The sequence below is a fragment of the Lissotriton vulgaris genome, chromosome 2_1, assembly GCF_964263255.1.
Source record: "Lissotriton vulgaris chromosome 2_1, aLisVul1.2, whole genome shotgun sequence".
Lineage (NCBI taxonomy): Eukaryota > Metazoa > Chordata > Amphibia > Caudata > Salamandridae > Lissotriton > Lissotriton vulgaris.
The window spans coordinates 1433265022-1433277024 of record NC_141687.1 but is presented as its reverse complement, the minus strand read 5'-3'; the positions used below and the strand labels follow the sequence as shown (position 1 = coordinate 1433277024).

The window sequence follows — 12003 nt, the reverse complement described above, 5'->3', positions numbered from 1 at the left end:
TCCATTGCAGCGCAATGCCCGTTCCAAGATGGGCATTGAGCTAATCATGGTACTGGAGAGAAATGACATTGATGTCCTTCTTCTATGGCTATTTAAAAAGCGGAGCACTCGTGATTGGATCCCACATTTTCCATGTCACACCCACTTGTTCCAAACTTTGCTGGGATTCGTGAACAGATGAGAAAACCCCGCCTTTTACAGAAGAGTCCGGGAGCTTAAAACATTCCAACCTCCGCCTAAAAATTATCTCAGAGCTGTCGAGCGCCGCCCTATTTTTACGCCCCAAAATCCTATTAGCCATTTACTTGCTGACGTTGCCGCCCCTTTGCTCGTTGGAAGGTCTGATTGGACTACTGCACGTCAATCGAGAGAAGCGCCGACGCTCAGGTTTTAGCTTGAGTCGCGCGACAGGGGGCGGAGGTAGGCAGAGCTCTGCTGGGGAGGGGGGACTTACAAGGAGGAGGCGGTGGTGGGAAAACAAAAACAATTCGTTTGCGCCGCCATCTTGGGCCGAGGATTCGTGCGCGACTGAATGGGTAGATATGGTATTGACAGTGACACCGCGGACACCCGCACAGCATCGCAGCACGACGAGCAGGGGTTTCGTTGCCCGTGGCGACTCGTTCCTCTGCCAGGAAGCCTGCACAGGTCCAGCCTATGATCCGAAGACCGCCGCTGCTGCTTCTTACCCAGGAGAGTGCTGTCCGGGTCTGTAGACGAAGTGAAGAGGTGGGAGGGAGCCGAGCCGGACAGAAGCCTGCCCTGTACAGGAGCGTCTCCCGGACATTGGAGCTGCGCCCGTCTTCCCGCAGGGAGCGGCGGGTGTTACTGCCACATCGCCTCCCAGTTCTGTTCTTCCCTAGGCTGCATGGGATCCACTGGAGCTTAGCGCAGAAGGTGCGCCCCCGAGCTCCCCCGGCGCCTGCCAGGTCCGTGGCGGCGCGACCTCTGCCCCTTCGTCGTGCTTAGCGGACAGACTGACCAAAGCTCCCCGGTCAGAAGGCATCGGCCTCGGGTGGAGCCTGGTGCGTGGGACATCTTTGGATTTGTTGCGTGTGTGGCTGCAACATAAATCGCCCTGTTCTGCCACGCGCTGCACAGACCTCCGCGGCTCCCCAGGGAGGTCTGCGGCGGGCCATGCTTCGGACTCCGGCCGCCCGGAGGCCCTCTTACTGACAGCTGACCCGCCCCCTCCTGTGGTTGTGTGCAGTGGAAGCCAAGGACCATCCATCCGGTCGGTGTGGGCGGCATGTGCCGCTGAAGCTCGCTTCCCTTGAGGAGAAGCTCCCGTCCCACGGTACTACCGTGTGTGCGCGCAGATGCCACACCGCACATGCTCGCCCCGGCGGCCCGACCCCCGACCTCACTTCCATGATTAACGTTTACCGCTTGGCAAGTTACCCCGTCGCCTTTCCAAATGTGCTTCTTTATGTGGCTTTATAATAGTTGACTTATTCTGTAGGGAGAGTGGGCTGTGCTGCATTGTATGCTCTTGGAACTGCCTGGATTAACTAACCTTGGTGCCCCTTTGAGAGGGATCTTTGAAAATGGGAGCTGCCACCAAGCTGGCGTTTGCGGTCTTCCTCATCTCCTGCTCGTCTGGTAAGTACTAGTCTACTTTCTTTTAAATGCTAAAACCTTTATCATTTGTTGTTTTCACTGAAATGTAAAATTTTCTCGGGGTGTAAGACTCTTTTGAACAGTTCGGTGCGCAGGGTATGCGGCATGCTATGCACACGTGGATTAGAAATGTGGAAGTAAGCATGCAGGGTCGGAGCGTTCCAACCGCTGACTTACTCGCACATGGTCATTTTTTTTAACTCCCAGGATATTTTCTGTACGTTTTCAGTATACATGAGGTAGAACAGTTATAGTTGAGTTCTGTTCGCGTATGTGCATTCTCATGTTCGGTGGAATTGTGGCCATGACTGTTTAATTAAGGGAAAGGAAGGAACGCTAGACCTTTGCTCTGGCAAGGTTTCTTCTGCATAGCCTTTCATTCCCATTCCAGTCTAGTTGTTGATGAATTGTGCTTGAATCCCATGTTTGCAGTCCAGGTTGACGTGGCGCTGCTGACCTAAGCCTCATAGTTTCTTGTCCCGCTCTCCATGCACATGGGAAGTCTGGGAGCTGTATCTTCTTCGGAGAGCTGCAGCGAATGAAAGTCCAGCCATGCGACTGTGGGAGTTGTGGTTTAATGTTTGACAAGTCTCCGGCTGCACACAGCACTGCTCTGGGTGACACTTAACGGGTGGTTGGTAACAGTTTCTTTGCGGTATCTACTAAGCACGGGGTGCAAACCACAATTCCCCAAATTATTCTCACTGCCTTATTACCTACATCGATTGCTTGTTTTGAAAACTGTAATTTTAAAATCATCAGTTTATCGAACGGAAGTGTTGCCTTCAATTTGTTTAAGACATTTTGTGATGAATTGTATTGAACCTTGTGCTAACTAGTAATGCAGAGATCCGGAGACGCTCGGGACCTTACTGAAGGAGGCCTTTGCGTGTGGTTAGTAAATGGAGAGTCTAGTCTTGTGTCTGTCTGTGCTGTCATCGATTATTTCTCTGTGTAGATGGTGTGCTATGAAATGGAGAGTGCTGCGGGAGATTAGCCCAGCTGTAACAGTGTCTTTTAATCGAATAAGGACGCATGAGGAGGCATGCACTGCAGCACGATCCATTTAAATATATATATCTACCACATACAGAATGCATACACTGCACTTTTTTAATTCCTTGGTGCAACGTCTTGTAAAATGTAGGCTCGTTTTAAAATAGCTTCCTATACGTCAATTCGTTTACACCTGGTTACAACATTTTGCTAATGTGTTTTGATAAACGTAGTATAATGTGTACCTTGGTGAGTATACATATTTCGCATTCAGGCTTGCCAAACATTTAAATATTTTGGTACCTTGACCCTTTCAACTAACATTTCGATGAGAGAAAAAAATGGCAGTTTCACTACTGTTATTTAGCGTAGTGCTTAGGAAAGGCAGTACAAGGGTGCCATGTGTAATGCTTTTAAATTGTTAAGCTTTGTCTTTTGACATTGATGACCTATAAATAATTGTACACCCACCTTTAAAGTGGAACTATTTAAACTCCTTTACTAACCTTTTGTTTCAAACGTAAACCGAGACTGTCTGTGGTCTAGCCTGCAAAGTTCGTTAAAAATACAGGCATACATGTTGCAGAGCAGTGCAGGTATCTTTCCTTGGTTACGGTTCGTAGTTATGTTGATTATCTACCACCCTTTGAGAGAGATGGCCACGAGAGGGCGGTACTGCTCTCACATGGGCAAGCGAAAGCCGTACATGGGATCGGCTGTAATGTTTTGTGGTGTGTAGTTGATCTGGCATTGAGTTCGTGTTTGGTCGTTTCTAATGTCCTATTGATATTTTATAGCGCACTCTGTTGGCTGTTGGGTACGGATCTGTTGACAGCGCTAACATTTCCTTTGTGTTGCAATACCCTCCTGCGTTGCAGAGAAAATGATGTATGCAACAAATTGCTGGTCGGCAGACATCCAACAGATCAATCATTTTTCTAGTGGGAAGGCCTTATTGCTTCATTCGGTCTAAGGAAGGCTTGCTGTGGGTCGCAAAGGTTTGTGGTTAGAGTTTCATTCATCTTATCTGGCCATCAACGTCTGTCCAAAGACAAGACTATTGTATTTCCATACCAAAGCGTCCTGCAATGGCAGCCTTAACAATTGTGTTTCTTGGTTTACAGCTGATTACTTTGGCAATGCTCCCGCACCCTCTGGTCTATTTTAGTGTTCCCAAGTTATTTCGCCACCTATTGAGAAGGGCACTTGTACTGTGTGCATGGTCATGTAGCCATGTAGGTCTCTGCACCCTTCAAGGTTTTGGGGTTCGCTTTGCTGGAGTCATGGTCCTTCTTCTTCCTTATTTTTATTTATTTATTTTTTGTGCTGAATTTGGTTAGTGGATACATTAACAATGATGTCTAGTGATGGAGCTCTCAGTTTATTCCTATTGATCCATTTTGTTATCACTTTATTTAACATAACACCGTCAATTTGCCGGAAATCATTTTATAGAATGGTAGGACTGAAGTCTGTTGGCCAACTAGAATTGGGACTGTTATGTCTACCATAAATCTCTGCAGTGGATGTGTAAATTTGGAATGGCCACTCTCGCAGATTTCAGATTCACAGATGGAGCTGATATTTCCTTGCTGGCATTCCACTACTCACTGATGCTGGCATTCCACTACTCACTGATGCATATATTTATTTGAAAGAAGCAACGTGGTGGACAGTCGTCTACTTGGAGCCCTGTGCCAGAGCAAAGTAGACTGACTTGAAAATAAATACTCTTTGTGGATACACATACGCCTTGCCACCTGAAGACCCTTAAGAATTATACTGTTTGGCAGACAAAAATAGCATTCCATTTGGTTTGTGTTACTTGTATGTTCTTCTCTTGAGTTCTATACCCCCTTTATAACGTTTTTCCTTCAAATCATGTGACAAAACATTTTATTTTCTTAACCGTAACATTCAAGGTCTCTGAATTGCTTCGTTGCTCTTTGTCAATCCCCACGGAAAAAGTGTTCTGTACAATTTTAACAAAACTGGTAACCATCTCCTATACACTGGTAGGAGGCACCGGTTCAGCAACAATGAAAGTGTTCTATATTCCCGATGTCTATGGGCCTTTTCCTTGTTTTCAATAATGCCAGATAGCCAAACGCACCACATTTTGCAGTGATCTTACTGTGTGTGCATTCTTTTGTCCTTTAAATCAGTGCTGACCTATGTCGCTTTTAGTAAAAGTTTTGCACTAAGTTCATAACATTTAGTGAATTGTAACGTCTTCGTTCTTAATTTTGTTGTGCAAATTCTTTATTGTAACGGTGGATAGCAGTCAACACATGTATTTGACAGTCTTCAAATGAAACCGACTAATGTAGCACGAATGTTTGAGTACAGGGTGGAGGTTATACAAAAAAGTGTGACAGTTTAATGTTCTGTTAATGTCATTTATTCTTTTATGCCAGACTTTGGGTTTCCTTTTGAAACATAAAATAACAGCTGTCTCTGATGCGTTTTCTGATCATTGACATTTCATTCTCCGTTGTTTCGTCATGTACATTTTTTTTTTCATTTAGAAATAAAACATACATATTCCTTCCTATATCACTGCCAAAAATTAGACCCCACCCTTTGTAAAGAAAAACGAACATTTGGAAATCATCCCAGATTTTACGTAACAGACACCTTTGATGTTTGCTGTCCTGTCCGCTTATTGTGGACCTGCATATCAAGTGGCTTGGCAAATCAAATACACTGAGTTCGTTCCCTAGGTTTGTTCTGCCCACATATAACAGTTTTTTGTTTTTAACATGTAAACACCATGATTTGCATTTGAGTTGCTGATATGGGTACTAACCAGTGTCTTAAACTTGGTTTAACTCTTCCGAGGCACTTGCCCGGTAGGTAGCACGCAATCTCTTGGAACATTTGTAAGATTCCTGGTAGATTTCGTCAAGGTTGGAAAAATGAGGGTATAAATATACTCAAGCTAAATATCTATGTAATTAAATCTCATGGGTAAGGTGAGCATTAGAACGAATAACCAGTATGAAGCTGTATTATTTAACCCGCGCCCATTGGGATGTGGTAGTAAGGTGTCTCCTTCGCAGAATTTAGGATCTTGTACTTGGGGGTGCAGCAAATGCCTTTGATCAGTAATGGTTCACAGTCAAGATTGAGATCCTGCTGCAGATGTGCAAACCGGTAAAATTGTGGGAGTTTGTGTAGGGTAATGATTAGTTTGTTGTTTTGCTTTAAACACGTATTTCCATTTTTCTGTAAGGGAATGTGTTGTTTTTAACTGTGCCGTAGCCCCCGATATCTTGCTTGCATTGCAGATGGATAATAGATTTGTTCTCCTGCAAAAATCTCGCCCTAATAAGGAGTAGCAGTAGTCACTAGGCGAGGTTGATCTGATCTGCTTGTCTGTGTGGAAATAAACCTGAAAACGCCACTCATGTTGTCGGAACTTCTGGTGTTTCCTTAAAGTATTATTTGAACTACTAGTCACAACAATAAGTTTTACAGTGTGCTTTATGAAACTAAAACAAAATAACATTCAAAGTTGCCCGAACAGCTACGTTTATGTGAAACGCGCCCTTAACCCCTTCGCTGCAGCGGGAATTCCGCCGCAGCGCTAAGGGGGCGGGGGGTCGAGCAGCGCTCGCATGCTCGTGACGGAGCCGCTCCGTCACGAGCCGCGGTTGAGCTGTGCTCGTGACGGAGTGGTTCCGTCACGAACGCGCCCGCTCAATAGAACGCGCCGCGCAGGCGCGAAATTCGCGCCGCGCAGGCGCGAAATTCGCGCCGCACAGGCGCGCCGAGCAGGCCATGACGGAACCGCTCCATCATGAGCACAACTCAACCAAGGCTCATGACGGAGCGGCTCCGTCATGAGCACACAAGGGGTTAAGGTGCTCGTTTTGTTGATGATTTATATGGGTATTTTTTCTCCAAAAGCAAAGTCGGCCCAACACCGATGATGGGAGCAACCTATTGCCTGCTTCTTGTAATTAGAGATTTAATGGAGACAGAAACGAGAAGATAACAAGCCTTTGTAATGCAATAGGTCTCGCATTTACACAAGTTTAAGCTATTGGCATTGTAAATAACAATGCTTTTTATTTGTTTTAAAAATAAAAGGCGTTGTTATTTTCAGTGCTAATAGCTCAAACTTGCGTAAATGCAGGACCTTTTGCATTGCAAATGCTTGTTACACCAGCATTTATTTTTCCTCATCAGACAGATCCCAAGAGCGGGAAACACACAAACCAGAAAGACGGAGGAAGAGAGAGATGAAAAATCTGCCACCAAGAGAGATAGCAGGAACCTCTCAAAGTGAGATAAAGGTGCATTTTTAGTTTTTGGTGAGTTAAAGAGGTCCCCGGTCGAATCAGGTCTACTCTGCCTTGGTGTTTGGCACGGGGACATCTTATAGCTGTGGCCATGGGCTTCTGGGCAACTTACTATTTTACAAATTAAACACTGCTGCACATGCCCCTGTGAAGGATATAGAGGATGGCTTTGGAGCCATCGCCTTGCGAGTGTCACAATCACTGAGCTGTCTCTTGTTCTCAGTTTAGGGGAACCTATGTGTCTGTCTTTGTGTGCTTCTCTCTCGATCTGTCTGTATATAGTGTTTACCCACGCTTGTCTCTACATTAGAAGAGAGAAAGGCAACAAACAAATGAGGCGATCCAAGCTAGGGTCTGGCTTGGCTCTAGGAGCCCGTGCACGAGCCATGACACACTATATAAAACATTTCAAATAAATAAGGTCTCTTCAAATTTCCAAAAATATATGCAGAAGCGTGTGATCTTATATCGGATTATGCATTGAGAGACATTTATTACAAATGTAAGTTTTTGATCTTTGAAACATTCCTGCCCCCTCCCCACCATAACGACAATGCCATTAGTGAATTAAGAGGCAAGACTGTTATCCTCTCTACGCTATGTCTCCTTTATTCTTATTAGATGTGGAGCAACGCAATATAGACAACTAAATTAACCACAAAAGAAGTTCTTAAACAGCGCACACAGCCAACTCGTGCATTTTAAGAGGCTCTAATGGCCAACAATGAAGATAAAAGGGGGTCGTGAAATAACATATCCAACCGCGATCGCATGATTTGCCCGAGCAAGGAAGACAGACCCATCCCAGGTTTTACTGTTTCTTATTGCGCAATTCAGCCACTAGGTGATAAGGTATCTTTTTCTCTTCCCTGTGCTTACATCAAAGACTAATGGCTGTCTTGAATTCCTGGGGCGTGGGGTTAGTGCGTGGGTGGTAGGCAGAGACCACATGGAGGCTCGGCTCATTTTGGGTTATAAGGCTCAATAGGACCTCGAGCTGAGCCCATGCCAGGCATCTGGATCAAGCCTCTGCTTTGACCACCTGTAGTGCTAGTTCCGCTCGCTGAGAGAATAAAGACCTTGAAGCACACCGACAGTGTAAGGAAATTGTTTTATGCACTTAAAACCCACCCTCTGCCCCAAGCACTGAAGCCCATCCCCCTTCCAGAGGCTGTCCCGCTAACATGCAACGCTGAAAGGAAAAGTGCGCTTGCCATATGTTTCTGTATCACAGCAACACAAAAGTGATGCAAAAAATATAGAGATTAGGACTATCGCCTCTCGGCAGCAGTTGCGACCCCGTCCACTGCGTACGTTCATACTTTGACAAACTCGTTCAGAACAGAATTTGGTACTCACTTTCGCAGAAGATGACACCGAAGAGCCAGGGGCTCCGCCACTTATGTGTCACCGGAGAACGGTGGAAAACAGCACGCGAGCCACAGGACTGCAGCAGAATTTACAGAACCTAAAGCGGTGTGCGTCTCATTCCGCTGCGAAGCCGGATCCATCGCACGCAGAAGATGTCCTTTAAAGATTGCTCACTGACTTTCCCGTGACCGAGAAGTGACGAGGGGGTGCCCCGCAGCCCCTTACTGTCGCTGCCCCTGAAGGGTGATGCCTGGCAGTCAAAGCAATCCTTGGACTGGAAAGACGCCTTTCACCCCCCCATAAATACACATACTTAAGGGGCAGAGGAGGGGACACTGTGACTGTGACCGCTAGTAAGGTAACCAGTAGTAGAAAACAGACGGATAGGTATTAATAAAAGAGAATTCCAAGAGTTAAAAAAAAAAGCTTGTTTTAGCGGGGAAGGTTTTGTGCGAGCAGTACCCAGCGCTACTCTCCACCCTGTCATGAGTGGATATATGAGCTGCTCTGCATCCTCTCATTAGACGCCCTGTTTCTGCGCCCCCCCCCCCTCCTCCACTGTCTCATTAGATGCCACGTTCCCTGCGCTGCACAACACCCTCTAGTTGGACGCCCTGTGCTGCTTCGCACCCTTTCTAATTGTAGAATGAAGATGGCCTCTTATATAGCAGGAAGAGGCAGGGGCATAGTACTCAAATCAAGGGAAAGTGAAAGAGCGCCATGTCCCTTGCTCATTGCACCATCAGGATTCAAGCAAGCCGGGCCGAAGACGGCTGAAATGCCAGAAACCGGTCCCCGGAAGCTTGTTTCCTTCCCAGTGAAAAAATTGGCTTGGTAGTTTGGTTTGCCCTGTTCCCATCATGAACTGGGACAGGAACAGACTAATTTGCATATAGCCAGGTTCTGAGCTGGGATGGTGCAGTGAGCTAAAAAACGGTGTTGGATCAAGCCCCGATCTCTTGACTGGGTGAGAGTATTCTGCTTATTTCAGAAACTCTGTCCATCACCACCCCCTGTTGTTTAATTATTTTGTCCACCATAAGCGTGGAAGGGTATACTCAGACGTGAGTCCCTTGCTCATTGCACCATCAGGATTCAAGCAAGCCGGGCCGAAGACGGCTGAAATGCCAGAAACCGGTCCCCGGAAGCTTGTTTCCTTCCCAGTGAAAAAATTGGCTTGGTAGTTTGGTTTGCCCTGTTCCCATCATGTACTGGGACAGGAACAGACTAATTTGCATATAGCCAGGTTCTGAGCTGGGATGGTGCAGTGAGCTAAAAAACGGCGTTGGATCAAGCCCTGATCTCTTGACTGGGTGAGAGTATTCTGCTTATTTCAGAAACTCTGTCCATCACCACCCCCTGTTGTTTAATTATATGACAGAAACACATATGAAGTGTTAGAATTGACAACCAATTAAAATGTTACTTTCATTTTCTACTATTATTTCATGACATTTGATTGGTTATGTACCTGAATATATATAATTTAATGAAAGTTATCATTTAACCCATTGGGCAACACTGAAACCTAAAGCAGATGCCCTCATTTACGATGTTACAATCCATAAAATGTCTCTCTGGGCCTTCAGTAAAGCTCCTTCTGACATAGTCAGAGCAACATTGTTGTCCTTTCCCTTATGGTTGGGGAGGTTTTTTAGGTTTCGCCTGCATAGCGTTTGCGCTCTGCTTGAGAAATAGATTGTTTTTAATATGAACTTAAAAGGGACTTGCATCCCGCCTTCTCTCTTTCCTGGCTGCTCTTTGGTTCCTGTGCATGACACTGACCTTTCCTCCATTGGCTGTAGCATATTTTCCTGCAGTTGCCAATGCTTTTTTCCTCATCTGCTCCTCTTATCAGTGTCCCACCGCTGAAATACTGTTAACATCCACTTTGGTGGGACTATATTTATTCATAAAGTTTTTCTTTTAACTATTAGAACATATTTATTTGACCATTTATCACCCGAAGAGATTAAGTGATTTGCATATAATTACAAGATGTTGCGCTTTGCTGCAGAGACTCGAACCAGGATCCCGAACTCTTGAGTCAGCAGCTCTGGCCGCTGCACCACATGCTCCCATGTTATCTGTCAGGGAGCTCCTTCCTTCTCCCGGAAGATGATTAATAAAAATAGCTCCTCATTCATTACATAGGCGAAACTGATGCATTACCAATGCTTGTTTTTTTGTTTGTTTTTTAAGGCTAGATTTAGCACTGTGCATTATGTTTGAAAGTCTATTCATGTGCCAAACACAATAGCCATCCAATCCTCACTTAAAATTATGTTTAGACATGCAATCATTAAATCTAGATCCTGGTGTGCTCCACTTTCGATACCACTGTAAACTGGCTAAGCTTGGCTCTCTGAAAGCGGTGCCCAGACAGGAGCTGCAAAATGTTACTACGAATTCAAAGAACTCCTGCAACTGGTCACCAGTCCCACATACCGCTTAGGACACAACCTGGGGGCAATCTGAGCAGCCAGCAACTGAATAAAATTCAGCCACGCTACCCAGCTAACCTGGACAGACCACAGCATCGTGCACTTCGCCATTGCAGGACCACCATGATCAACCCACCCTCCACACCCTTGCTCGCTGCATATGGAACAAAATCACCAGGACCAATGGACTGCTGCTCTCAACACCACCAGACACCATTCCACCAGCGACCTTGAGCTAGACGTCCAACACTTTTTCGACTGGATCTCCAACTGCGCATCCAATAAAATGGCAAGCACAAGAAGACCCGGCAACCATGCCAGCTGGTTCACCACTGAAATCCAGGCCTTCGAACGTAAGTGCAAGCAACTGGAGAGACGCTGGCACTCCAGCAGGGACCCCTCAGACATCAACACCTTCAAGTCCGCGTTCTGCAATACCACCACCACCGCCTCAAGGAAGCCGAAAAGGCCGCCCTAACCACCCACATCAAGGGCACATCAGGGGCCAGTGCCAGTACACAAAAGAACTCGTCAGCATTGTGAGAATTCTCCTGCCAGTCAGCAACCAAGACCTCTATACGTTCTTCCCAAGCCCATAGAGACTCCCTGGTGTATTACTTCCACAAGATAGCAGCACTCTACAGCAACTTTGACCGGCAGCCAGCCAACCTCGTCCATCTCCTGACAAGCTGCGACAACTCCCACGGCCACCTAATCGATAGAACACAGCTCACCATGCCAATCTCCACAGCGATCATGACCTCTATCTACTCTAGAGCACTTGCAGACCCCTGCCCCCACCACGCCTTCAACCTGGGACAGAAGGAAATCATCAGTGCCCTTGCTAACAGCCTCAACTGAGGAAACCCTTCTTCAACCCCCTGCGAACTAAAAAACTACCGCCCCATCTGCTGCTTCCTTTTCTGGCTAAAGTCCTGGAGAAGGCCATCAATCGCCAGATTACAGACCACTGAGAAGGTAACACCCTACTAGACTCCACCCACTCTTGCTTCCTCCCCAACTACAGCACCAAGACACTCATGATAGCCACAACCAAGTACATCAGAGCTATCCTCAATCAATGCATATACTCCTTTTACTTCAAGTGGCGTTTTGCCCACGATTTTTCAGGACTCTATCACTTTTGCTTGGGGCACTTCAGGGATTAAGGTTTTGGGGGATCAACTTTTCTCATTTTCTGACCTTCAAATTAAGTTTGGTCTTCCCACAAGCCATTTAAAAAAATATTTACAACTCGGGAGTTA

At 46.1% G+C, this 12003-nt stretch overlaps 1 protein-coding gene across 2 annotated transcripts in view; it reads left to right on the top strand.

Annotated features, from left to right (window-relative positions):
• The first annotated feature begins 400 nt into the window (after positions 1-400).
• The window catches only part of ACVR2A (activin A receptor type 2A), a 294834-nt gene continuing 283231 nt past the window's right edge, over positions 401-12003 (top strand). Inside the window, exon 1 of one of the 2 annotated variants that reach the window (XM_086957266.1) lies at positions 401-1602. In XM_086957266.1, the coding sequence (XP_086813392.1) occupies positions 1548-1602 (55 nt within the window). In that variant the 5' untranslated portion in view covers positions 401-1547. The remainder of the gene's footprint in view (positions 1603-12003) is intronic. The other variant, XM_086957265.1, reaches the window with a different exon arrangement.